The sequence below is a fragment of the Leptinotarsa decemlineata genome, unplaced genomic scaffold (genome assembly GCF_025532065.1).
Source record: "Leptinotarsa decemlineata unplaced genomic scaffold, Ldec_3_MD MMD2_tig00000576_RagTag_RagTag, whole genome shotgun sequence".
In the NCBI taxonomy this organism is placed as follows: Eukaryota; Metazoa; Arthropoda; class Insecta; order Coleoptera; family Chrysomelidae; genus Leptinotarsa; species Leptinotarsa decemlineata.
Window position 1 is genome coordinate 8,258,967 of NW_027412551.1, and position 26,464 is coordinate 8,285,430.

Genomic DNA, 26,464 nt, shown 5'->3' on the forward strand with positions numbered 1-26,464 from the left:
TGGCAGAAAAAGATTAAAATAATTTTAGTTGAAAAATACTTTTTGAACTTATAAACTTAATAAAGGGGAACGTTGCACTATATCGTTTACTTGAACTATACCAGTCCAAGGGATCAAGATACCACGTTAGCAAAACGTGTCTTACATAAAATTTATAGTGAAAATTGTAAATTCGTCTTATCTTCATTGAAAGTTTGATATTTTAGACTTCACGGCCATAGTAACAATAAAACGTGCGTTTAAACAAGTAGAGGCGTACCAAAAAACCTCGGTCGCAAAAGCCTTAACCGTTTTGTCAGAATAGAATACCAAAAAAATCATATATGAACAGATTCACCTGAACACTTCACAATAACAACTTACTTATTCAATATGTATTCCCGAGGGGGGGAAGCAAATATATTAAAAAATGTTTTGTGCGTCATATGAAATGAACTTTCAAGAATATGAAGCATCAAGAACATTGGAGAATTTGGAGAAATGCTATTTCCCATCATTTTCAATCCAACTCAACGCTACGATTCAGTTTTTCACTTACCAAGATTTAATTTCACTTAATATTTTGCTAAATGTTGATCTGGTAAAACAGGGAAGATCATCGCATTCATTAACAGCGTGTAACACTTTATCTAGAGTAGGTGTTTCGTTTCTTGAATAAAAAGATTGTACCATTCTTTGAATCAAATTTTTGTCTTCATCCCTAATATTGTCCAACACCCCACGTATCCGTGAATATTTCTTGGGTGGTAGCACTGTATGGTTGTTGGAATTATATTCTTTCAAAATTTTATATACACTTGATACTGCAATTCCTAAAGATTGAAAAACGAATTAAATTTAATAGATATTTATGTAGTACGAGAAATTTACTAGACGCGCTGAAAAGTTCGTATGCTAAGACACATATGGCGCTGCTAGTATTCAATCAATATGATTATTAGTTAACCGTAACCTTCAAAAGACACGTGTACAAATTTCATAGCTGTCAGACTATTAGTTTGTGGGATAGAACATTTGAGTAAAGCAATTTTTCAAGTTTGAAGAAAATAGATGAAAAGGATCTTCGTGTGTTAATAAAGCATTGCTTTTTGGCGAAAACAAATCGTTCAAGCCAAGGCTTGACCTTGATGAACATTATTCGAACTTCACACCAGAAAAATTAGTCGTTGAGAAGTGGTTTGTCGAGTTTAAATGAGGTGAAATGAGCACCGAGGACATCTAAGAGGATGCCGAGCGAGCTCACAATCGACAAAAAACCACAACGAATTGATCATTCTGAGCACTATTTCAAGCCGTTCCACCATGTGACATTGTACGAAACATGGCTCCATCATTTCACACAAAATCAAAATGATTGTCATATGAGTGGACTACACGTGGTGAACCGACCCCAAAGCGTGTAAGGACGAAACACTGGGCAAGGTTATGGTACCAGTATTTTGGGATGCACATGGTATAATATTGAAAAGGAAAAACCATCAACAGCGACTATTACATAGCGTTATCAGAGCGTTTAAAGGACGACATTGCAGAAGACAACAAATACAATGCGACGTGTCACAAATCAATGAAAAGGATGGCAAAATTGCATGAATTGGGATTCGAATTGCTTCCACATCCACCGTATTCTCCAGACCTGCATCCAGCGACTTTTTCCTGTTTTCAGACTTCAGAGGCCCATTTTGAGGCTGAAGACAAATCGTACTGTAAAAACGGTTTTGAAAATTTGTACGACCATTATAATCTCTGTATCGCCGCCGTGTAAGGTAACTATATTGAATAAAAAAATCAAACTTTATCAGATTTTTATTTCTATATTAGCCTACGAACTTTTCATCTCAACTGTTAGGCGTCACAGTCCTTGTCTCAACTTCAGTCTCTGTTGTTAACTAAGAAATTTATGACTGGTCAATTCATACAGATTAATTTCAACTCTAAAAATTGAGACTAGTGTCATTCGACATATGACAAAGGATAGCGAGAATTTTTGATGAAATAATCTTCATCCTTTTCTAAACAAGGTGTTTTTTTTGGAGAACTAAAATCTACATGTGCACTAGAATTTTTTGATATCTGTGCTATTTTTCAGAATGGTAGGAAGGTGATTATATACTTTAATACATTCATAAATCAGAGAATGCTGAGTCAAGATGAATTTTGGAATACGTAAGTAAAGCATATGGTTCTGTCTAGTGTTGTGAGAATTTGTTCCGGGAGTGTACATGCTAGTTTTATTTTTATGAATTAAGCATACTGTTTCCATTATGTGTAAACATGTGACGGTTAATATTTTGTGGCTGATGAATAGAGGCTTGCAGTGATCTCTCGTCTTAAGACTTTGTAAGATGTCTCAAAGACTATTTCTGTAGCATAAATATCGTATTCTGTAACTGTAAATTACGATGGCCCCAGAAAGCTATTCCATAGCGAATATGAGATTCGATCATTGCAAATATTATTAGGGAATTGGTAATGCGTTATGAAGCAATTTTCAGATCCTCATTTATTTTAGAATTGATCTAATTTCTTAATTTGCTTTGTGTCGATTTTTATTTTTTTGAGTGAAAATCATGCGTCGGATAAAGAAATAACAGGAGATCAAATTTTCTCAAAAATTAATGAGGATTTTAAAAATGATTTTATTTTGAAAAGAAAGCATTGGCGTAGTACTTTTTCCCCAAAAATATTCAATGCGAAACCCGTAGGGATGCCACTGTTTGAAAAAATACAAGTTTGTGTACTTCAGAAAATGCGCCTTGAGGCATGGAACATATGTACCAAATATGACAAAGATGTCTACAAAATTATCTCAATTATTATTAAAAAACTGATCATTTTTGAACACTTTGTCACCCTGTATCTCAAAAGTTAAGGCGTTTAGGACATACGTCCATAGGAAGTTTTTTTCTTAAAATGGGTCTTAGAATTACCTCCTTGAATATTAGCATGTGTTTAAGGAACACCCTGTACATATGGTCATGGAAATTTTTTTCTTGAAACGACCTAACGGATCACCCTCGAAGTTTCGTACCGTAGTTAGGAAACACCCTGTATAAGAAACAATGTCATTGTCTCCGCTTCGCTAATATCACCTATTTTATGTTTATCGAGGCTCCAACATAAACGCAACCCAAGAAAAAGTCTTAGAACGTTGTAGAAATGCTTTTATGGAAATATATGCATTGGATTTCTTCTTAAGACTAAAATTAAGACTGAAATTGAGACAGAGACAAGGACTCTAAATTGGCGGAAGAGCGATAAATATATGCTACACACAATTATTTCTACTATCGACTAATGGTTTGCACAATTATTATAATAGTTGAGAAATAAAAAATGGTGTTTCTTCACAACGCACGCAACACAAAATTATTTTCCACAATTCCCTGGAAATGTTGAATGTTATTTTGTCAAAAATGCAAGCACGAAAGTCTACTTTCGAAATCGATTGTAGAAAAAAAAAATTCAATTCGATCAATTGCCTTACCACTCGATTCCGCTGTGATTTGGACGTTTTGTACTTTTGAATTTTGAGGATTCTCAGTCTCGTAGGTTTTGAAAATATTCAGTACAGAAGTTTTATCCTCTACAGAAAAATGCTTTTTAACACGTTTTTTTGGACGTGACAATTGACAATTCATGTCCATTATGGATATCTTAAAATAACACGCAACATTAGAAAAACTATTCTTTTCTCCTCAAATCCACTTACATTTTTATAAAGAAAACGGGAGTTTTCAAAACGCAGCACACTAAAAGTGATAGAGTAAGAAAAATTAACACAACGCCACGACAACGCAATTATATACTATCCATCTAAGCACCGGAGTGCTCCAAAACATAATCATGCATTGTGCACGTGATCTCCCAGACAATGCTGCTTGTACAGAGTCGCACTGAGAAACGATCGATTTTTATTATACAGGCAGTTTCTTTTATCATGTGGTAATATTTCTATATTCTAAACCGTAACATATACGAAGACGATTAAACGGGGAAAAAAGGTAATTGTCAGCAGGAACAATACAATGGTCGAATAAAATTTACGGGGACTCTCGCCCTTCTCGAGTTATACAGGGAAAACCAAAAATGCTGTTTTTGTTTTTTTTTTTCGAATGAAATTGTTATTCTGGAGAATATCAAAAAATGGAAAAGGAAAATGTTATTGTATTCGAAATGTAGTATGACGATGTAATAATAAATATTCGATGAAACGTTTCGTGTCAACATGGCCACTATCAACTTTTTTTTTAAATACGGACCTGTCTTTTTTATTACAGATATTGATAAAGCGATAAATTCACAATCAAAGTGATAAATCCACAATCAAAGCGATAAATTCAGAATCCAAGGGTGTATCACATTTGATATTTTTATAGCGTGTTCACAAGCGCCGTGTTCCGTTCAAGCACCAGTGCGGTTTGACCAGAGGCGTACCATTATGTGGGAGATAAGCAGCAAGAAACAATGAATGAAATCCATTGAATGTGAAGTTTTTATTCAGCTCTAATGTATGTTGTTGATAATATTTTTTTTCTAGATAAATTACATAATTTATAATAAACTTGTTACAAAATAATAAAATATAATAAGTAGTAATAATACTAAAATCATTACTCCATAATTTTAATTAAATAAACTGAACTAAAAATATATACCTAACCTAAGTATACTACTGGCCCTTAAATAAGATCAATTTTGTATATTGTTGCCGTACGGGATCCCTTAACTTCCGTTATTTTTTTTAGTTGTGAAAAAATTCTTATATTTAAATATTTCAAGATTATTGCCTGAATTGAAAAGTATATATAGTTGTTGTTGTTCTCAACTACGTTGTCTTTTAAACAAGAAAAACAGTTTGACTCAATGGCCTGATGCAGAATTTAATTTTTTTAAATATCTATAAAAGCTCTCTTGCATTTTTTTCATATAATCTACTTAAATGTACAGACTTTTTAAAAATATTTACAACATCCTGTGAAGGATATGTCAGTCCTCCACGAGATTTTTTTGCTATTAAGGAATTTAAGAAATTGGTTTTTCCCCTATTGCAGCAGTTAAACAGCGTTCACATTCTAACGATTTTTATAAGTGCCAAGAAACAAATCCTGCAATATATACAACAATTTTATGTGAACAATCGCATATTACAGCTGGATTCATTATGTATCCATGATCCTCCCATAATTCAATTATTATATTTTTACTTGTAGGTTATTTCACTATCATTTCATTTCAGGATTATTGTTTGCTTAATATAATTGTTATCTTCAGCTATTCTTTTTTGCCAACATCTGTGCCCACTTTGGAGATAATTACTGCAGTGGAATCCACCAGTTCCCTCATTGACCAGACCGAGGCAGAAGAGTTCAGATGGAAAATTAGAGAACAGTTGGATCGAGAACCAGTTCCAACATCTAACATCAGCAAGGAAGAACGTAGAGCTCTGAACGGCCTACGTAGAGACAACACCATTAAGATCCTACCTGCAGATAAAGGAAACGCTACTGTGGTAATGGATACCGTTCTCTACGAACAGAAGATCGAAGAGGTTCTGCAGAAGGGACGATACACAAAGATCGTACGGGACCCTACTGCATCAATCGAAAGGAAGTTGTACCAGATTTTGAAAAAACACCAAGTCTATTTTTCGGACAAGGAAAGATCATGGCTAACACCGCACCACAGTAAGCCCCCTCACTTGTATGGTCTACCCAAAATCCACAAGAAGAACGTTCCGCTTAGACCGATCATCAGCTCCAGAGATTCGGCTACTCAGAACTTGTCTAGATTTTTACTTCCCTTAATACAACCATTACAAGGAAAAACATCGTCTTTTGTGAAGAATTCAAGGCATTTTGTCGAACTACTAGGGTCAATTGAAGTTACACAGGAAGATCAACTAATTAGTTTCGAAGTGGAAAGCCTTTACACCAACGTTCCGGTCGAAGAAGCACTCCAAATCATACAGAGAAAGCTATCCGAAGACGGGAACCTGAAAGAGAGAACGAATCTACCTATAGAAGTAATTATGGAATTATTAGGATGCTGTGTACGAAACTGTTATTTCGAACTGAAGGACGAATTCTTTACACAAGATGAAGGACTGCCAATGGGATCGCCACTTTCACCAGTCATAGCCAACATATATATGGAGTGGTTTGAAACTCTGGCCATTGAAGAAGCCCACAAGAAACCTCGAGTCTGGTTGAGATATGTTGACGACACCTTCATAATATGGAACCATGGGAATACTGAACTAGACGCCTTTCTGAAACACATCAACAGCGTGAGACCTTCCATCACTTTCACAATGGAGAAGGAAATCCACAATGAATTGCCATTCTTAGACGTTTTGGTGAAGAGGACCGACACTAAGTGGGAAACATCTGTATACCGAAAACCCACTCATACGGGACAGTATCTGAACCACGAATCCAACCACCATCAATCGACAAAAAGAGGAATCATCAAGACTCTATTAGACCGTGCTTTTGGGCTCTGTAATACAAAGGAAGGTCTCGAGAAGGAACTAGACATCATCAAAAATGATCTTCAGCGGAATGGATACTCCAAAGCGATGGTAGAGAAGACTTTGGCTAAAAGACAGCAGGAGCCTCGCAAGGAAGAGAAGCCGTCACAACCAGTGCTTGCACTTCCCTACATCAGAGGATTATCGGAGAGGATAAGAAGAATTGGTTCCAAGTACAACATCAGAACCTGTTTCAGATCCGGTAACACTATCCGTAGCAGCCTCACGAAAACCAGGCCCCCAAACGCGGACTGCGATTCCAAGAATTGCATTTACCGGATACCCTGTGAGTGCGGAAAATCCTATATTGGTGAAACTAAGAGACCATTGAATGTTCGCATTGCCGAGCACAAGAAGCACACACAGCGAGGAGAAACCAGCAAATCAGGAATAGCAGACCATGTTTGGACCCATCAACACAACATCGAGTGGTCCCAAGCTGAGATCTTGCACAGAGAGGAACATTGGTTTAGGAGAAAATTTAAGGAAGCCGCATACATGTTGTCCAACAACGTATTCAGCCAGGCCAGCGTAGAAATACGAAACATATGGAAACCCATCATCAAACGAAAAATGGCCAACTCCCGCCAAAACGGTCATCTCTCACGGAATCAGTGCAGCGGAAAATGGAAAGCAGAGAAAGTGAAAGTATTTCAACGACCTATAAAATAGTCATCTCTCGGAGGAATCAGTCCAGTCATCACCCGAAGACGATTGTAGATACCAACAATCGAAACGTCGTGAACTAACGTGACTTGGAATCTCTACACTTTTTTATTATTTTCTTTTTTCATTCCTTTAATTTTTATTTATTCAATTATTATATTTTTACTTGTAGGTTATTTCATCATTTCATTTCAGGTTTAATGTTTGCTTAATATAATTGTTATCTTCAGCTATTCTTTTTTTAATTATTCCTTTTTACTTGTTTCAGGGATTTCAAATCATTTTATATAGTAGACAATGGAAGTCCGAACTAGTGAAATCCTCCCATAAACTTTGCAGGGAATAATGTTCTTGGGGCTCACTATGTGTGAGTCGTGAGTGAGTCATATAAATATTATTTTCAGACTGGCATTGACTAGATCCAACCAATATAGGTATCTCATCTAACGGAATGCAGTCACCCATACACCCCTCACGAATTTCAACTCTAACTATCAATCTTTTAAAAGTAGCAGTAAATTATCCACAAGGGGCGTTGTTATTCAAACCACCTCGTGAACGTATGGATGAAAAATATAGTTCAATGTGATCCTGGCTAACTTTATACATTGGAAGATAGATTAATTTCTTTTCTTCACACACCAAGTTATCATACATTAAAAGTATATTCTTTAAACAAATTATGAAGCCTAAAAACCCAGTTTTCCGATTACAATTCATAATTATTTCATTATTAATTTCAAGTTTTGATATATAATTATTCTTATAAATTCTATAGTCGCAGAGCAACTTTCAAATTGGTTCAATAATTGAACTGCTAAACGGACTTTCATTTTTTGTTTCCAAGTTTATTTCCTAAATGGAGACCCTCTGCATTTTGTAATCCATCTAATTTTTCAATAAATTCCCACCTTATAAAATTGCCCTCGCCATCTTTTATTTTTTTTCACCGAATGTATTTCTGATTAATTTCAACATATGGCAAGGCTCGAAAATTATATACCTTTTTTATCATTTACAGTGAAATAAGGTTGCAAGCTATTGAAATTCGTTTTACAGCCTAGCATGTGAGTCATTGTAACATTTGATGGAGCACCCTCAAAAGTTAGTGATATCAATTGTGCACCTGTTTCATCAATTAATTGAATGTACTGCGAAACAATTGAACATTTTTGGCTTCCCCTCAAACTATTTGCAAAGAAATAGCTTACAGGTAACTTCCATGATGTGTTAACATCAACAACCATTCTGTATCTGTAGAGTAGGGAGGGTGAGTGTAAGCCCACGCACTTAGGCCACATGTGACCCATTGTACATCCTCCCGAGGAGTTGTCCTCCTAGGTCGTCGTCCATCCTGTCCTTTCCAGGAAGGTGGACAGTTCGCTGGGAGACATCTCCTTTATATCGGCAGGTGTAGGCCAAGACTCGCCGAACACACACTCTCTTATTGACGATAACTCCGGGCACTCGCACAGGACATGCCTGACAGTCTCATCTTCCTGTTCACACATCCTGCATAGAGGTGTGTCCACTAGCCCCATATTATGGAGGTGTTTCTTTAGCTGACAGTGGCCAGTCAGAAATCCTACTGTAAGGCGTAGATTTTTCTTGGTCATCGCCAGATATTTCTTCAGCTTCCCAGGGTCGCCCAAGGTGATCCTGGCAAGATTACATCCTTTGATTTCATCCCATCTCTTTAAATATTGAGCATGGGTGTAACATTTGACTAGTTCCGCAATTGTCGAAGTCATCAGGCCGTGGGTACCTTCAACAACCATTAAAACAACTGCTTCTTTTGCAACTTCAGTTAAATCAATATCTAAATCAACACCAAAATTTACATACCCATAATACTTCTTCCCATCCCATTCCACTTGTTGTCTAAGTAAAATTTCATCAACAATAGGCGCTTGGGTACCATGCGAACCTGAAGTACCTGGCACAGCCTCTAGGTGCAATGCTTTTCTTTTCACTGTCTGCAAAAATGTGTTTTTAAGAAGAATATTATGTACATATTAAAATGCGTGTATTTCAAAAATATTTCGAATAAAACAATTACAATTATATTATACCTATACTTACACCTTGTAAATTTTGGTAATTCTATGAAATTACAATAACTAAGAATATTTAGGAATGTACTTACCTTCTTTGGCTGCATGTAATTTGGCAATTCTGGGAATATAGTAGGGACTGCTGAATGTAGTAGACATCTTTTAAAATCAGTTTGATAGAAAAACCGCTTTTCGAAATGCTTTGAACATAATCTATCATTTGGCGACGGCGTCCAATTTTCAAGTTTAACTGCCTGAACCCAAAGATTTTTTTTTACAGGATTCGCAGGAAATCTAAAAGAGCAACCAAAATTAAGTTGATGAATTGAACATGAAAACCTAATACAAGCATTTCAATAATAAAAAATCAAAAGTATAACATTATTATATACACTAAAGTCCATAAATATTTTCGTACCGCACGCCTCTGGGGATTATAGCTTATCTGATGATATGAAACCGATTAATTATCAAAACTTGAATGAAAACATAAAATAAACAAACTCGACTAGTAATAATTATAATTCCGGCTTTGGGACACGTACATTATATAAATACGAAACAGAAAAACTATTATTTGGTGCTTTTTTTACTTACCTATGAAACGTAATATCTGGTTCCTTTTTGTTACTACTACTTTTACACTGGTATGCAGCACAAAAAACCATTGCAACAAACTACCTATCAAAGTTCTTTTCAGTTATAAATCACCAATAAGTCACCAATCTGATGGCGGACGATCGATAACCAGGCACAGTTTATTAGGCTTGCTCAGATTGCTAGTTACGCGTCCTCTCTCTTCTCTTGTCTAAGTTCCGGATCGATATTCACAAAGCGAAGCAGTGTTGCCAACTGGATGAACTATAAAGTCGCTATAGATAAAGCAAAATTGCGCTACACTGATTTATATTCCGTTTCGCTTGTACATTTGACGCAACTCAGTTCGCGCATGCGCCTTATCCCTTTAACATACAAAAAACCTGAAACTGTCAGGAATCAGGATCATGCTCACTTTCAACAGCGCAACTCAGTTGATGGTACAAGTATATGAACTATCTTCCATTTTCACTGTTATTTGTTCCATATAATTTATAATACTCGAGACGTTAAGTTTCAAAATATTGGAGATAATAAGAATGAAAATATTCAAAAATCGTCTTCTTCTCTATCATCATGTAATGCCTCAGCTACTGAGACTATAATGTATTTACTGTGCATTAAATTGTCAGCTGTTAGCTTCGATTGCAGTCCACTGCCTCTTCTTCCATATTCTCTTCAATATTGATTATTTCTAGAAAATTCCGCTACCTTATGTTCAAACCGCCGCTACCGTCGAGTAAATTCCGCTACGGTAGCGGAATACCGCTACAGTTGACAACACTGGTACGTGCAATTATTGCAAATCACGCTTTTTCCATCTGTTCGGTTGAGATACCGTTGTTCATGGGCGCCGGCGAGAATAATTTCAGGAAGGTGTATCTGCATCTACAAATACTATATTAACAAATATAAAATATTGAACTTTACATGAATAACATGTGGATACAGTACGCGCCAATTAAGATGACATTTTGATGTGCATTTAAAACCAACCGCCCCAGAAGATAATTATAGGTCACACAAACTTATGTCAATAGTACAGTGGCATCGACAGTTATCTCGACAAAAATAACAATTTATAATGTTTAAAAATAAAATAAATTAGTCACTGGCAGATCTACAGGGTGTCCCAAACCTCTGACAAAATTCGAAATCTCCGTTATCTTAACAGTTTCAGGAAAAGTTGCCATGATGAATTTTAGGCACCACTAAGATCGATGTGTCATTATGTGGTGACACCATAATGTTATATTTTTTCTTATGGAACGTCCTCTATTTAATTGCATTTATGGAATACTAGTTGAATCAAAAGTGAAAACTATCGAGGAGAGATACATACGTACAGTGTCATCCCCATAGTTTGTGTGATAAAAGTTTGTGCATCCCCTAAAATTAAACATGCACCAACAAAATACACTACAACACACGTAATATAACGAGGAGTCTTTAAATATTTAATTTTGTGACAAGAGTAAAGTACTCTTATTTTGAAAAATCTCTTGAAATGTTATTCAGAAAAGTTGTTTAGCATTGAAAAATACATCTGGATTTGAAGTCATGGCCATCTAAGTGGAGTTTTATTTTTTTACTCGTTTTTTTTTTAAATGGGGACTACGAAAAACAAAGTTTTGCTAAAACGATAAATAGACAGCATCCTGTATTCGACGGATCATTTTTTCGGTGTTAACAAAAAGTAAAAATAACTTTGCAACAAAAACTTTGAAAATTATTTAACTTTTCAAAACAGTTGACCGTGGTTAACACCATAGTTGTGTGATTTATATTATTACAAGCTTTTAAAATGAACCATCGTATACAGCATCCTGTATATTTATCGTTTCAGCAAAAACATTTTTTGTAGTCCCCATTTAAAAATATGAGTAAAAAAATAACACTTCACTTAGATGGCCATAACTTCAAATCTATATATATATATATATATATATATATATATATATATATATATATATATAGAGGTTGAAGGTTAGCACGACTGGCTAAGTTAAGAAATAGCACGGGGATTGAAACGGGTGTGCAGTCGGAGACAGAGAAATATATATATATATATATATATATATATATAGAAATACGGAATAATGTTGGGGATGCAGTCAAAAATTGCTGGGCTGTTGTTTAAAGAATACTCTTTGTTATATGGTCGAGCTTTCGAGAATGTTTATTCCCTTTATCAAGACATCTACAATAAATTGATAACATTGAAGCAAATTGTAAAACAATAGATAAAAAGTACTTACTAACTTGAGGTTATATTAAAAAGTCGAAAATTTCACTGAGAAACACAAAAAAGTCCTTTTCATTATGTAGAAAAGTGTCACACATTAAAATTTTTATGGTTTAAAGAAAATATATATATAAACTTTATTCAGAAATAACATTTAGAGGATTTGAAATTTTAAATTTTATTTTAACGGCCATGCATGGCACTTACTAGTGGCGTGGTAGCAACTAGAAAGAAAGGAAACAGGAAATATCTGCAAATTGATAATTGACATTATGACATTTGAAGTTTAAAATTTGAAAATTGACAATATAACTAAACCAGGATTACCAAAAGGTATACCAAACAACAGTGATTACACTAGCAGTCTCAAAAAGTATCTGAAAATGGATACAGTGCTGCCAAGTACTCATAAAAGAAGTGAGTAACAAGACTCAACACTACCTCCAAACTCACACACTATCTGTTACTTTGGGAACCTGGGGGAATCAGTTCCAATTTCAAGATATAATTATAAATATTACTAAGATTGTTAATCTCAGTCTTTTTGTTCATATTGTTTGTATTCCTTTTGATAAAGAACATTTCTTTAAACAGCCGTTTCTGTAAATTACTTTCAGTACACAATACTCTAACTTCGGTGTAATTCATTGTGTGTTTTGTGTTGATGACATGTTCAACCAATGCACATGTAGCTTTGTTCATATTACAATCACTTTTATGTGACGTTATACGTCCTGATAAAATTCTAGATGTTTGACCAACATATGTCTTATCACATGTATGACAAGGAATTTCATATACTACATTAGACTTTTCTAGGGTTTTCAAAGGAGTTTTAATTTTGGAAAACAGACTATTCGTAGTAGTGACAATGTATTGAGCAAATTTAATATTTTCACTCTTGAAAACGTTCAAGAGCTTGGGTGTTAAAGACTGAAAATATGGTAAGGTTTTGAAAAATAATGAAGTTGGAGGTATATCTCCACTGTTTGATAAATTTAAATTATTATTATTTATGGGGTTAACTAAATTATTTGAAACAGTAGTCACTGTGGAAAAAGAGTTGAAAAGTAATTTATTCAAAAGTTTGCAAGGGTATGAATTTTCAAGGAGAATACCTTTTAGTTCTTTTATACAATCATCTTTGAAAAGTGGATGTGTCAGATTGATCACCCTGTGTTTCATGGTGAGGACTAAATTTATTTTCATCTTTGTAGGATGGTATGAATGGTAGTTCAGTAACCTGTTGCTTGCGCATGGTTTCCTGTACCATCTTGTTCGTAGAACGTTATCTGTGTTTCTGCACACTCGCATATCCAAGAATGGTAAACTGTTGTTACCTTCCTCTTCAGCTGTGAATTGCAGATGTTCGTTGTAACTGTTAAACGTTGTTAATGCTTCATCAGTTCTCCCACGAGGCACAGATAGGATCAAATCGTCCACATAGCGTTTAATGAAAGGAATATTAAAAGGGATTCTATCCTTTACATTCATAATTAAGTCATCTAGTACAAAGTTTACTAGAATTGGGGAAATGGTTGACCCCATTGGGGTACCAAAAATTTGCTTATAGAAAGTGTCCTGAAAAACTAGGACATTAGAGTCAAAAATAAATTCTAAAATTGATTTTAAATTTGGAAAATCAAGCATACAATGCTGAGAAATGATATCCCAGTGGTTTTGTAGGCTATTAATTATTACATTTAAAGGCAAATTTGTAAAAAGTGAAACTACATCGAAACTCACTAGGACATAGTCTTCAGGAAGTTTATAATCATTAATAAAATTACTAAAGGAAATTGAATCTTTCACATAAAATTCGTTGTCAGTGTTATATGACATTGACAAGATATTAGCCAACCATTTAGCCAGTTTGCTGTTAGGTGAATTAATTGATGACACAATGGGTCTCATTGATAGTTCAGGTTTGTGTACTTTCGGTAATGAGTAAAATCTAGGAATTACTGCATTATAGATAGTCAGCTTTTTGGCTGTGTTTTCATCCACCAATTTATCCTTCTTAATCCTAGAAACTATTTTGTTAGCTTTTTGCTGTAAAGTGCTGACTGGATTATGATTTAACTTTTTATAATATTTAATATCACTAAGTAATTCAAAACTTTTAGTAGAGTAGTCCTCTTTGAACATTATGACCGTCACATTGCCTTTATCACTTCTTACTACATAGATCTCAGGATGTTGTTTTAAAAAAGATTTACATTGATCAAAAGTTTTTCTTAAAAAATGGTAATTATCTGAATTTTTATGGAGGAAATTTGTAATAATATTTGTGCATTGAGCACGATAGATATCTTGAAAGTTTTTATCAATATTGAAAAGTATATTTTCTAAATCTGCAAGCAGGTTAGAAAGTTTAATTTCTTTGGTTAAAGGACAAATTCCAAATTTTGGACCCAGAGCCAGAAAACGTTTAATGTCCGAAGGTATTTCAACGTTTGTAAGGTTCTTTATCCATTTTTCTTGTATTTTAATAGAGAGAAATTCATTGTTCTGGAGATTGTTAAATTTAATTATGTTTTTATGTTTTATTTTATGGAAAAGTGTATTATATTTTATGGTAAGCCTTCGTTCATATTCTTCAAAAGTGGAAACCGGCAACGTGGCAGATAATATTCGCTTAAGGTCATTTAAAACTCTTTCTAAATTTATGAGCTCACTGAAGGTGATTTTAATTTCTAAGTTTAAAATATTTTTCCTCAACCTGTGATTGAAACTCTGCACGGATCGTCCAGTTGTTCCTCCTCGATGGTGTAATAATGTTGTCACGTTTCCAATGCCATTCGTTACGTGATTTGGAAATATGTGGTACTTTCTACATTTCAGCAAGAACAGCTTTCTGTTTTTCATCGATGCCAACTTGGTGTTCGTTTTTGCCCATGTTTTCATGTGTGTTACTGTTTGTAGACCAAACTGCTGTCGGATGTTTATGAAGAACCCCATGTCTAGAATTTATAAAGCGATGGGTAGTCTTGACTGACTAGTTAAGGAGAAATACGGAATAATGTTGGGGATGCAGTCAAAAATTGCTGGGCTGTTGTTTAAAGAATACTCTTTGTTATATGGTCGAGCTTTCGAGAATGTTTATTCCCTTTATCAAGACATCTACAATAAATTGATAACATTGAAGCAAATTGTAAAACAATAGATAAAAAGTACTTACTAACTTGAGGTTATATTAAAAAGTCGAAAATTTCACTGAGAAACACAAAAAAGTCCTTTTCATTATGTAGAAAAGTGTCACACATTAAAATTTTTATGGTTTAAAGAAAATATATATATAAACTTTATTCAGAAATAACATTTAGAAGATGTAAATCTTTTTTAAAACAACATCCTGAGATCTATGTAGTAAGAAGTGATAAAGGCAATGTGACGGTCATAATGTTCAAAGAGGACTACTCTACTAAAAGTTTTGAATTACTTAGTGATATTAAATATTATAAAAAGTTAAATCATAATCCAGTCAGCACTTTACAGCAAAAAGCTAACAAAATAGTTTCTAGGATTAAGAAGGATAAATTGGTGGATGAAAACACAGCCAAAAAGCTGACTATCTATAATGCAGTAATTCCTAGATTTTACTCATTACCGAAAGTACACAAACCTGAACTATCAATGAGACCCATTGTGTCATCAATTAATTCACCTAACAGCAAACTGGCTAAATGGTTGGCTAATATCTTGTCAATGTCATATAACACTGACAACGAATTTTATGTGAAAGATTCAATTTCCTTTAGTAATTTTATTAATGATTATAAACTTCCTGAAGACTATGTCCTAGTGAGTTTCGATGTAGTTTCACTTTTTACAAATTTGCCTTTAAATGTAATAATTAATAGCCTACAAAACCACTGGGATATCATTTCTCAGCATTGTATGCTTGATTTTCCAAATTTAAAATCAATTTTAGAATTTATTTTTGACTCTAATGTCCTAGTTTTTCAGGACACTTTCTATAAGCAAATTTTTGGTACCCCAATGGGGTCAACCATTTCCCCAATTCTAGTAAACTTTGTACTAGATGACTTAATTATGAATGTAAAGGATAGAATCCCTTTTAATATTCCTTTCATTAAACGCTATGTGGACGATTTGATCCTATCTGTGCCTCGTGGGAGAACTGATGAAGCATTAACAACGTTTAACAGTTACAACGAACATCTGCAATTCACAGCTGAAGAGGAAGGTAACAACAGTTTACCATTCTTGGATATGCGAGTGTGCAGAAACACAGATAACGTTCTACGAACAAGATGGTACAGGAAACCATGCGCAAGCAACAGGTTACTGAACTACCATTCATACCATCCTACAAAGATGAAAATAAATTTAGTCCTCACCATGAAACACAGGGTGATCAATCTGACACATCCACTTTTCAAAGATGATTGTATAAAAGAACTAAAAGGTATTCTCCTTGAAAATTCATACCCTTGCAAACTTTTGAATAAATTACTTTTCAACTCTTTTTCCACAGTGACTACTGTTTCAAATAATTTAGTTAACCCCATAAATAATAATAATTTAAATTTATCAAACAGTGGAGATATACCTCCAACTTCATTATTTTTCAAAACCTTACCATATTTTCAGTCTTTAACACCCAAGCTCTTGAACGTTTTCAAGAGTGAAAATATTAAATTTGCTCAATACATTGTCACTACTACGAATAGTCTGTTTTCCAAAATTAAAACTCCTTTGAAAACCCTAGAAAAGTCTAATGTAGTATATGAAATTCCTTGTCATACATGTGATAAGACATATGTTGGTCAAACATCTAGAATTTTATCAGGACGTATAACGTCACATAAAAGTGATTGTAATATGAACAAAGCTACATGTGCATTGGTTGAACATGTCATCAACACAAAACACACAATGAATTACACCGAAGTTAGAGTATTGTGTACTGAAAGTAATTTACAGAAACGGCTGTTTAAAGAAATGTTCTTTATCAAAAGGAATACAAACAATATGAACAAAAAGACTGAGATTAACAATCTTAGTAATATTTATAATTATATCTTGAAATTGGAACTGATTCCCCCAGGTTCCCAAAGTAACAGATAGTGTGTGAGTTTGGAGGTAGTGTTGAGTCTTGTTACTCACTTCTTTTATGAGTACTTGGCAGCACTGTATCCATTTTCAGATACTTTTTGAGACTGCTAGTGTAATCACTGTTGTTTGGTATACCTTTTGGTAATCCTGGTTTAGTTATATTGTCAATTTTCAAATTTTAAACTTCAAATGTCATAATGTCAATTATCAATTTGCAGATATTTCCTGTTTCCTTTCTTTCTAGTTGCTACCACGCCACTAGTAAGTGCCATGCATGGCCGTTAAAATAAAATTTAAAATTTCAAATCCTCTAAATGTTATTTCTGAATAAAGTTTATATATATATTTTCTTTAAACCATAAAAATTTTAATGTGTGACACTTTTCTACATAATGAAAAGGACTTTTTTGTGTTTCTCAGTGAAATTTTCGACTTTTTAATATAACCTCAAGTTAGTAAGTACTTTTTATCTATTGTTTTACAATTTGCTTCAATGTTATCAATTTATTGTAGATGTCTTGATAAAGGGAATAAACATTCTCGAAAGCTCGACCATATAACAAAGAGTATTCTTTAAACAACAGCCCAGCAATTTTTGACTGCATCCCCAACATTATTCCGTATTTCTCCTTAACTAGTCAGTCAAGACTACCCATCGCTTTATATATATATATATATATATATATATATATATATATATATATATATATATATATATATATATATATATATGTGTGAATGCTTAACAACTTTTCTAAATAACATTTCCCGAGATTTTTTTAATAAAAGAGTTTCCCATATGGTGCATACTTTGGGGATGACACTGTATAAGGAAATAGATATTTCGAAATGAATTTCGCAATTTTAATCTTCCCAACTACGAATTAGTGACTCGACAAGTGATTGAAAGCGTAATTTGTAGTCAATATTAAGTCCCAAACATTTAATTTCGTCGCTACATTCAATCTCGTGATTGTCGACCTCAATTTTGATACTACCTATGGCCCTATGTCTGTCTTTACAGTTTCCGAATATAATACAAGTACAAGATAATTTGTTGGGATTTATATTCAAAAGAATGATCATGTGCCCACAATTTTTTTAATTTATTTGAAAAATATAAATTCGTATTGTCTGCGTAGGAGTGCATTTCAAATATTTCAAGTGCTTTGCCAAAATCAGAGGTACAGATAAAGAGTAACGGAGGAAAATGGACCTCTGGAGTGCTCCATGTGAGAATTGACTATAATCAGACGTTAAACCGTTTAGTTAAACACATTGCTTTTTATTACTGAGAAATGATTTGATAAATTTTTGTGAGATCCCATCAAAACCAATACAGTGAGGTTTGGCACCTAGAAGTTCATGATTCATAGTGTTCTCTGTATATGTATCTGTAGAGTAGGGAGGGTGAGTGTAAGCCCACGCACTTAGGCCACATGTGACCCATTGTACATCCTCCCGAGGAGTTGTCCTTCTAGGTTTTCGTCCATCCTGTCCTTTCCAGGAAGGTGGACAGGTCGCTGGGAGACATCTCCTTTATATCGGCAGGTGTAGGCCAAGACTCGCCGAACACACACTCTCTTATTGACGATAACTCCGGGCACTCGCACAGGACATGCCTGACAGTCTCATCTTCCTGCTCACACATCCTGCATAGAGGTGTGTCCACTAGCCCCATATTATGTAGGTGTTTCCTTAGCTGACAATGGCCAGTCAGAAATCCTACTGTAAGGCGTAGATTTTTCCTGGTCATCGCCAGATATTTTTTCGGCGCCAGCTTCCCAGGGTCGCCCAAGATGATCCTGGCAAGATTACATTCTTTGATTTCATCCCATCTCTTTAAAGATTGAGCATGGGTGTAACATTTGACTAGTTCGGCAATTGTCGAAGTCATCAGGCCGTGGGTGCCACTGGGTCCTAAAATTCTTAGTTCAGCCGCTTCCTTGGCTAAAGAGTCGGCAATGCGATTACCTTTACTCCTGTCGTACCCTTTAACCCACCTCAGGATAATGTTATCTACCGAGGCTTTAGCTAAATCTTGGTGGCACTCTAGTGCTAGCCCTGAAGTAACACGCTGTGTGTTCAAGGCTAATAGTGCTTGTCTGCTATCAGTGCAGATTATGTTTTTGCCAGAAATTCTTTTCTTGGTTATTTCTTTTGTGGCGATTGAGATACCAGCCAGTTCTGTTTGGACCACGCTGGTACACTTAATCCTTAGGCTTAGTGATCTGGAGTACACTCCACATCCTGAGCCTTCTTTGGTTTTTGAGCCATCTGTATAAATCCGTATTGCATTTGTAGCATCTGACTCGTGTTCTACTTAATTTGTATTTTTTAGGGTTTATTAAACACAAACCTGGGTTCAATTGCATCACTTGTTGCCTGCAGCAGAGGTTGCGCAGTAAGCACTTCCCGCCATAGGCCCAGCCTCAATTGACCCATTCCTACTTCGAGGTTTACACCAGCAGTGCGCAATCGATTCATAGTGTTAAAAGCTTTACTATAATCAACTGATACAAAGAGAGTTAATTCATCGTTGTCAAAAACCAAAATAGCCGGCACCGACGGCAATTAACGACGCCAGTCTTTGTCTCGGGTCGTAAATTGAATTATTCGTGTGAGTAATGACCATTAAGGTCTCTGCCCACTATACCATACCAAACCATGACCGTACTAGGACCGTATCAGGCAGGAAAATAACAAGACACGGTCTACCTTGCCCACTGTAAGGGATCAATCGTGTTCTATGCCCGTAAGCAACACGTATAATGACCGTATCACACGGGTATGATGACCGTCAGATACCCGTTTGACAACTGTAGGTAATGTGAAGTATTGTATTTTATTCCGGCTTACTCATCAGTGTAGTGTGAACGTGTAGAAAATTTTAGCACGACGAACTTATATTGCTATGAGATTATCTACATTTCAATGGTGCTGAATAAAACATTGAATAATATTGCTGAATAAAATTGAAAATGATTTACAACCCGCTTATACACCGTTTAGCTGCCGGAATCCTACGGTTTAGCAACGTCACGTACCATGCACGTTGCGTATCAGCACCGGCAAAATATTCTCGACTCGAATAATGTCATGACACGTGCATGCTACGCTACGTGCCGGACCGGTGACGGAACGGTCTAATGGGCGTTGGTTCATATAAATCGTATGAAAGAATATTTTTTAGCATGTGCCGGTACGTTTACGGTCATGGTTTGGTACGGTAAATTGGGCAGATACCTTTACTCGCGTGTATAATACTATAGTTTCTCTATGACTTATAACAGGTATATTTCCATAGTGTTCTTCGATGATTAAATAACAAATAACACTCACCATTCGGGTAATAACACTAACTGTGGAGCTTCGGGTGGTTGGTCCAACTGATTTCCTTCGCTGCTTTTCCTGTAACAATGAAACATATTTATCAGTAAGTTGAATTTATCGATCGATATGTTACGGGTATTTGATAAGTCCGGGCACTATTAATAAATAATGGCCGGTCTGTATTCATAATGGCCGGTCTGTATTCATAATGCCCGACTCAATGGGGAATGTTCCTCAATTTGGGTTATTACAGCAAATGCAAGTTCGAACAAAATAAAGTTGAGTTTAATTCATGATTTTTTCAAATACACTTCGAAAAGTATTCAAATTGATGTTTCAAATATTGGGTTTTAATTTTTAAATGAATTTGTTTCTAATTCACATATTGGCAACAGCGCCTAGAATGTTAGATCGGAGTTCAGGTTATCTAGATATTCTGCTTTAAAAAAGAAAAATTATCTCTATAAATCAACAATTAAGGCAAAATATAAATTATAGTTCAATATCACCTCCACAAGCCACATAAACAACAGTTTTTGTGTTATAGAGGAAGATAGGTTAGGTGCACAAAATGTTTATGTCATAGAATGTTTCGGAACTCGGAACATAAGTAAACAGAACAGCACGCCTCTGAAATATGTCATCTTTATTTATCTCATACAGGTAACACATTCATTGTCCTTTATTAACTATAACCGATGTTGCCAAATGGTGAAATAGAAACGAATCCCTTCAAATGTCGAATGCATTATTTCATATCTCTTTTTTGAGTATTTAAATGATTTTTTTAAAGAAAAAGGTTGAAATGATAAGTTTAAAATGCGTTGTTTTAGAGCTCTTTTATGAAAACTACTTGATTTTCGTCAAGAGGAACATTCCCCATTGGGTAATGTCATTAAAACAGCATGATTAATCACTTTTCCCGGCCATTATGAATAATGCCCACACTATCTTGGGCAAAGTGATAAAATAAGTGAACTGTAGTGTTTTTGTTTATTAAATGAAAAAAAACTTACAAAATTTTCATGAAAAGTTTTTTTGGAACACTTAATTTTTTTTGACATGGTTCACACAAAGTCAAATACAACGCCACAAACTCTTTAGTAATATTTTTGTACTTCGGTTTGAGCTCTTTCATCATCCTATTTCTACCGCCATGCCCGATAGAAATGTGAGTTTCGTGAATAATATCAAACGTTTCTTCCAAATAACAGTAATATTGAATTGGTTCTCTGTCATTTTTCACTGGTACGATTAATTTTTGAACTGTTCCGATCTTCACTATGTCATACCTCGACAATCGCTGATATTTCCCAGGAGTTTTTCCTGTGATCTTGTCTTTTGTCACTTGCACTTTGGTTAAGAATGAATAATACTCATCGCGAGAAAATAACTGCGTGTTTTTCCCCTTCGTTAATTTTAATTTATGAATTTCTTCGTTAAAACGTATTTTCATATCCATCATATCCATGGATGCCGCCATTTTGCGAGATAAACGTACTCAATGCACTCACGTGTTCTCGTTCCGAAGTATTACTGCGAACTAATAAGTTACTGACTTTGCCCATCGCTCTTGAGCAGTGGTCTCCAAACTACGGCCCGCGGGCCAAATCCGGCCCGCCAGTGTCATCAATCCTGCCCACGACAGCCAATGATTTACTGTCATCAATCTGGCCCGCGACAGCCAATGATTACCTAATTGTTTTTACTATTGCTGTGATAAGTTGAAGAAGAAAACAGAATGATAATTACTCGGTTTTATTTACTTGCAAGGTAAAACTTAACGACAGAAATGATGACGTTAAGTGTCACAATACACAATAATAATTGAAATGCAAAAAAGCATAAGTTTGCTTAGGTCACGCACTTTGCTACTATCCTAGTCTAGAAATATAGTTAAGGGCAGAAATTGGCCCTCGGAACAAACTGAAAAAATCATTATGGCCCGAAGGCTTCAAAGTTTGGAGACCCCTGCTCTTGAGCATTATCATTAATGGCCGAGCCTTATTAATAATGCCCAGTTAATTACGTTGCCCGTAACATATTTATATCAGAGATATATTATAGGATGGAGAGTGTTAGACCATTTATGGTGCGTTTATAATAGTGTGGAAATTATTATCATGAATATTTGTATCTACTGTGTATTAAAATATTGAGTGAAATGTGCGTTAACCCAAGTTAACGGGTAACAGGGTGGATAACATGACAAAATGTGTTTCAAATATTTCAATAGAAATCAATTGCTTACTGAAATTTTTAAAACATAATAGGTGATGAATGAACGTTATGGGGATACCGATTACACTACCAATAACACACAGAAAAAACCACAGTAAATATTCAAAGTATTCTCCACTGACCGCTAAACAATACCTATTTGGCCATTTTTAGGTATCAACGGCATCGCCTGCTTTATTTATTAGCATTGTATAATAACTCCGCGAGCCACCTATACCTGTCTATCTAAGCAACAGAGTGCTCCAAAACATTATCAGTGATCTCCCAGTCAAGGCTGCTTGTACAGAGTCGCACTAAGAAACGACCGATTTTTTAAAATAATATGCGGTTGGGTATAGGAAAAATTTTTACGTGGAGTGTAGGAACACAACGCCAGCCGATTGCAGGTAAATCTGATTGGCCACCGTAAAGAGGCTTGTTTATTTTACCCAATAGACACAAATGTGCGTTGTGATCATGTATTGATCACGCATCTATCTTTGATTGGGTTACTTTGTTGGATGGATATAGTTTAGGAAGCATCAAGGCTATTCGCAGTCTGTCAGTCATGTAACGTTGCAGAATCATCCCAACTTCAATAAGGTAAACTATCTAGAGAAACACACTTAGGCGTTAAATTTTTCTCTGGCATTTTTTAGCACAGCGGTTGTTATATTCTTCATTTCTGATTTGGTCTCGGACATTGACAGGTCCATCTTAACTATAGCCAACAGTTCTCCCAAGTACAACTCGTTTTTGTTTTTCTTTTGAAGAAAGTAACGCTCATGCTCGCACAGATACTGGCCTAGCCTTCCTATTGTACCTTCCTCCTACTCTACTTCGTTTGCTAAAACTGCATCTCTTCGGTAGGTAGACAGGTTTCCTTGTATTTTATCCTTTCATTTGTCCCTTCTCTACCTCTTTGATTCGTACGACATTTTGGATTAATGTATGAATCTGCTTCCACTCAGCAAAGTCATAATGCATGATATCAATGATGTTTTCTTCTGTTAAACCCGTCTGTATCTTTTGTACTAACAATTTCTTTCATTAATCCACCTTACGCAGTTGAAGATTGTATGAGCCACTGTACCTACTATTTCGTAGTAGAGACATAGTTATCTTCGACTTTGCAAAATCTATTTGTAATGTCTTAAGTAGCTGCGTTGAAAAACGACGTTGTTTGTGTTCTCCCAAATCCCTTGCCATATTCCGATGTAAGTAAATCTATCATATTTTTGCATGAGAAACTTCCGTCTTCTCGCTTATACAGTCTGGTTAGTTCTTCCATTAGGAGCCCAATCAGTATGATTCCTATTACCTGCAATGATCTAGCCGACGTTGTTCTGTATGCGCTCATGACTCTCGTTTACATTGTGCATTGGATTTTTGTTACTTCTTGTTTATACTTCTCTCGCATACATTTACAATATTTGTCTTTTTGGCCTTCAATGTTTCGGGTTACTCTGCTGTGACTTTTTCTTCACCTTTGTGTACGGCATTTTTCACGTGTTCTTCGAACAGTTCTTATATACTTTTCATCGGTGATATTTCTGCTTCTCCGCATATAAAGCTCCTTCCTTTCCCTTTTTTCTCCTCTGAGAATATCTGCTTCTAATTTTTTATTTCATTTTCAGTTTTGATAACTTCTTAATTGTCTGCGTAATCTAATGTGGTAACTCCCTCTGGCATAAGTTCGTTCGGTAGTGCGCCCGACTCACGATCGGAAGACCGTGGGTTCGATTCCTGCCTCGACCAGATATTTTTCTCGAGATAATTCATCTGGTTGAAGCTATGACGATTCTGCAACTGTGTTAGGAATCACACGTTGAAAGGTAAGACCTCGTTAGTCCTCAGCTCGCACAAGCTTCTCAACTTCTGAGAGTTGTCGTTCGTATGGGGTAAACAGCTGATTAACGAAAAAACAGATTTTAAACAGACATACTATTGTATAAAATACTCCATATAGAGCGGGTACAAGAACCGAGCCCTGTGATGCACCTGCAGTAACTATTAGACATACGTGTTTGTCTATCTGTAGAGTTCTGTCTTCTCAGTGTTTATCAATGATCTCTAGTAGGTACTCTTGTGCTTATCTCATTTCGAGAGTTTTCATTATGTTATCCCTTGAAGCAGTATTGAACATCTAGGGTATGACCCATTTATTAATTTTGAGCTTCCGTGCAATGAACAACTTGAATAGTCGATTTGCTCTTGGAAAATCAGAATTCATGTTCAGATATGCTTCTGTTCTTTACCAATGTTTTTCGGTCTTTCTCTCCAAAAAGTTTGCTCATAGAGAACATTGAGCAATGTCATATTCTCTGGTTTTTCTATGGGTATCGATTTAGTTTTGCTTTCTTTCACTTTCACAGAAAGTTGTTTTTTCTAAGACGATTCAGAATCGGCATCGGGATGCCATCGAGTACGAGTGCTTTCCATTTTTCTTTTTTACCACTATGCTTCTAAACTCCTGTCACAAAAGTTTTCTGTATCGTTCAGCGACTCGGACCAGCATTCCCCTGTTTTGTCTTGCGTGTGAACCCCATTAAGATTTGGCGTTTATATTACCCATTATGATTTTTTCTTCTGATTTTCCTCTGGCGTCGTTTATGGTTTCATCTACTATCTTCTTATAATCTCACAATGGTTATATATAGGAAAATGTATTTGCAGTAGAGTAAGAATTCCTTGAGTTTCATTTTAACTAACCCTCTTTCAACCCGCTGTTACTTCTAACTCTTAGTTTGTGAAGAGAATAGCTACATTTTCATTGTTTTTGATCCACGGGATGTTGTCAACGATATTCTTGTTTGGCTATCCGACCGTGAGGATTTTTTCCTTCATTTATATCACCATAGCATATACTATATCATGCGCAATCCGTTCTCTGCCCAAAAATGGTTTGTAAAACTAAAATTCTCACGTTCTGGTATTCTATGACAGTACCCGTGGGTTGGGCTACCTATCGGGGGCGTCCCCAGGTGGCGGATAGGGAATGCCAGGGGACTGGAGGCCCTATCCGGGAAGCCAATATGGTCTTAAGGAAGCCAAGTAGAAAACAAGTAGGGTGAGGGGAACTAAAACTTCCCAAACGCCTTTGCAAAACATACCACCGTGGACCAGCTTACCCAAGCTAAGGTGTAAGGAATCCTGCCGACAGCTGAATGACCGCAGGGTGATATGCGGTTACGAACGATTCCTTTGGGGAACTGGGCAAAACCTCATTGCAGTCAGCCTACCTCTGGTAATGCGAAGCTCTGCCAGAGGTGACCAACTCTTCCCTTGCTACTCGTGGGAACACACATGAATGTAACGATTACAAAAACAGAAAAAACAAAAACTAATCCCGAGGTTGGACAGACTCACCTCAATCTAAGGCGGTGGCTGGGAATGAACAGAAATGTCCACTCCAATCTATCGCTTGGAATGAGGCTGGACATAGCAGATCACCTCGTGATGTAATACAAAGTCCAAGGCGTAAGCGCATTTGCGGCGTCGAGGTCAAAAGGAGAAAGAGAGCGAAGGAGGCAGGAGTAGCAGCAACTATAAGTGCACCCTCCTCCTCCCCCACTCCACCTCCAACAGCAAGGACACTTCCTGCGGCGGGCGTCAAGACCTCTGCCTTGAATAAAGGCAAGGAACCGGCTGCCCTTGCAGGAAAGCTCCCTCAATTGTGCACTTCCACGGAGGGAACCCCAAGAAGGTAGAAGAAGCCGCGCAACGACAGTTATA

The 26,464-nt window shown here is 35.8% G+C and overlaps 1 protein-coding gene and 1 long non-coding RNA gene across 12 annotated transcripts in view; both read right to left on the reverse strand.

Annotated features, from left to right (window-relative positions):
* Positions 1 to 26,464, reverse strand: part of LOC111511485 (uncharacterized) — a 147,192-nt gene that overhangs the window by 60,774 nt on the left and 59,954 nt on the right. For 6 of the 11 annotated variants that reach the window (XM_074174350.1, XM_074174344.1, XM_074174346.1 and 3 more), the window contains one exon: positions 20,519 to 20,587. The exons of 1 other annotated variant lie outside the window; for it this stretch is intronic. In XM_074174350.1, the coding sequence (XP_074030451.1) occupies positions 20,519 to 20,587 (69 nt within the window). Of the gene's footprint in view, positions 1 to 538; positions 813 to 3,487; positions 3,657 to 9,043; positions 9,175 to 9,344; positions 9,547 to 9,849; positions 10,074 to 20,518; positions 20,588 to 26,464 lie in introns of those variants that run through there. 4 more of the 11 variants (XM_074174349.1, XM_074174355.1, XM_074174359.1 and 1 more) reach the window with 4 other exon arrangements.
* Positions 11,928 to 15,409, reverse strand: LOC111515965 (uncharacterized). The gene is made up of 3 exons (XR_012465258.1): positions 15,276 to 15,409; positions 12,108 to 15,217; positions 11,928 to 12,049 (listed from the first exon to the last, which is right to left on the reverse strand). It is a non-coding gene; the product is annotated as an uncharacterized lncRNA (long non-coding RNA).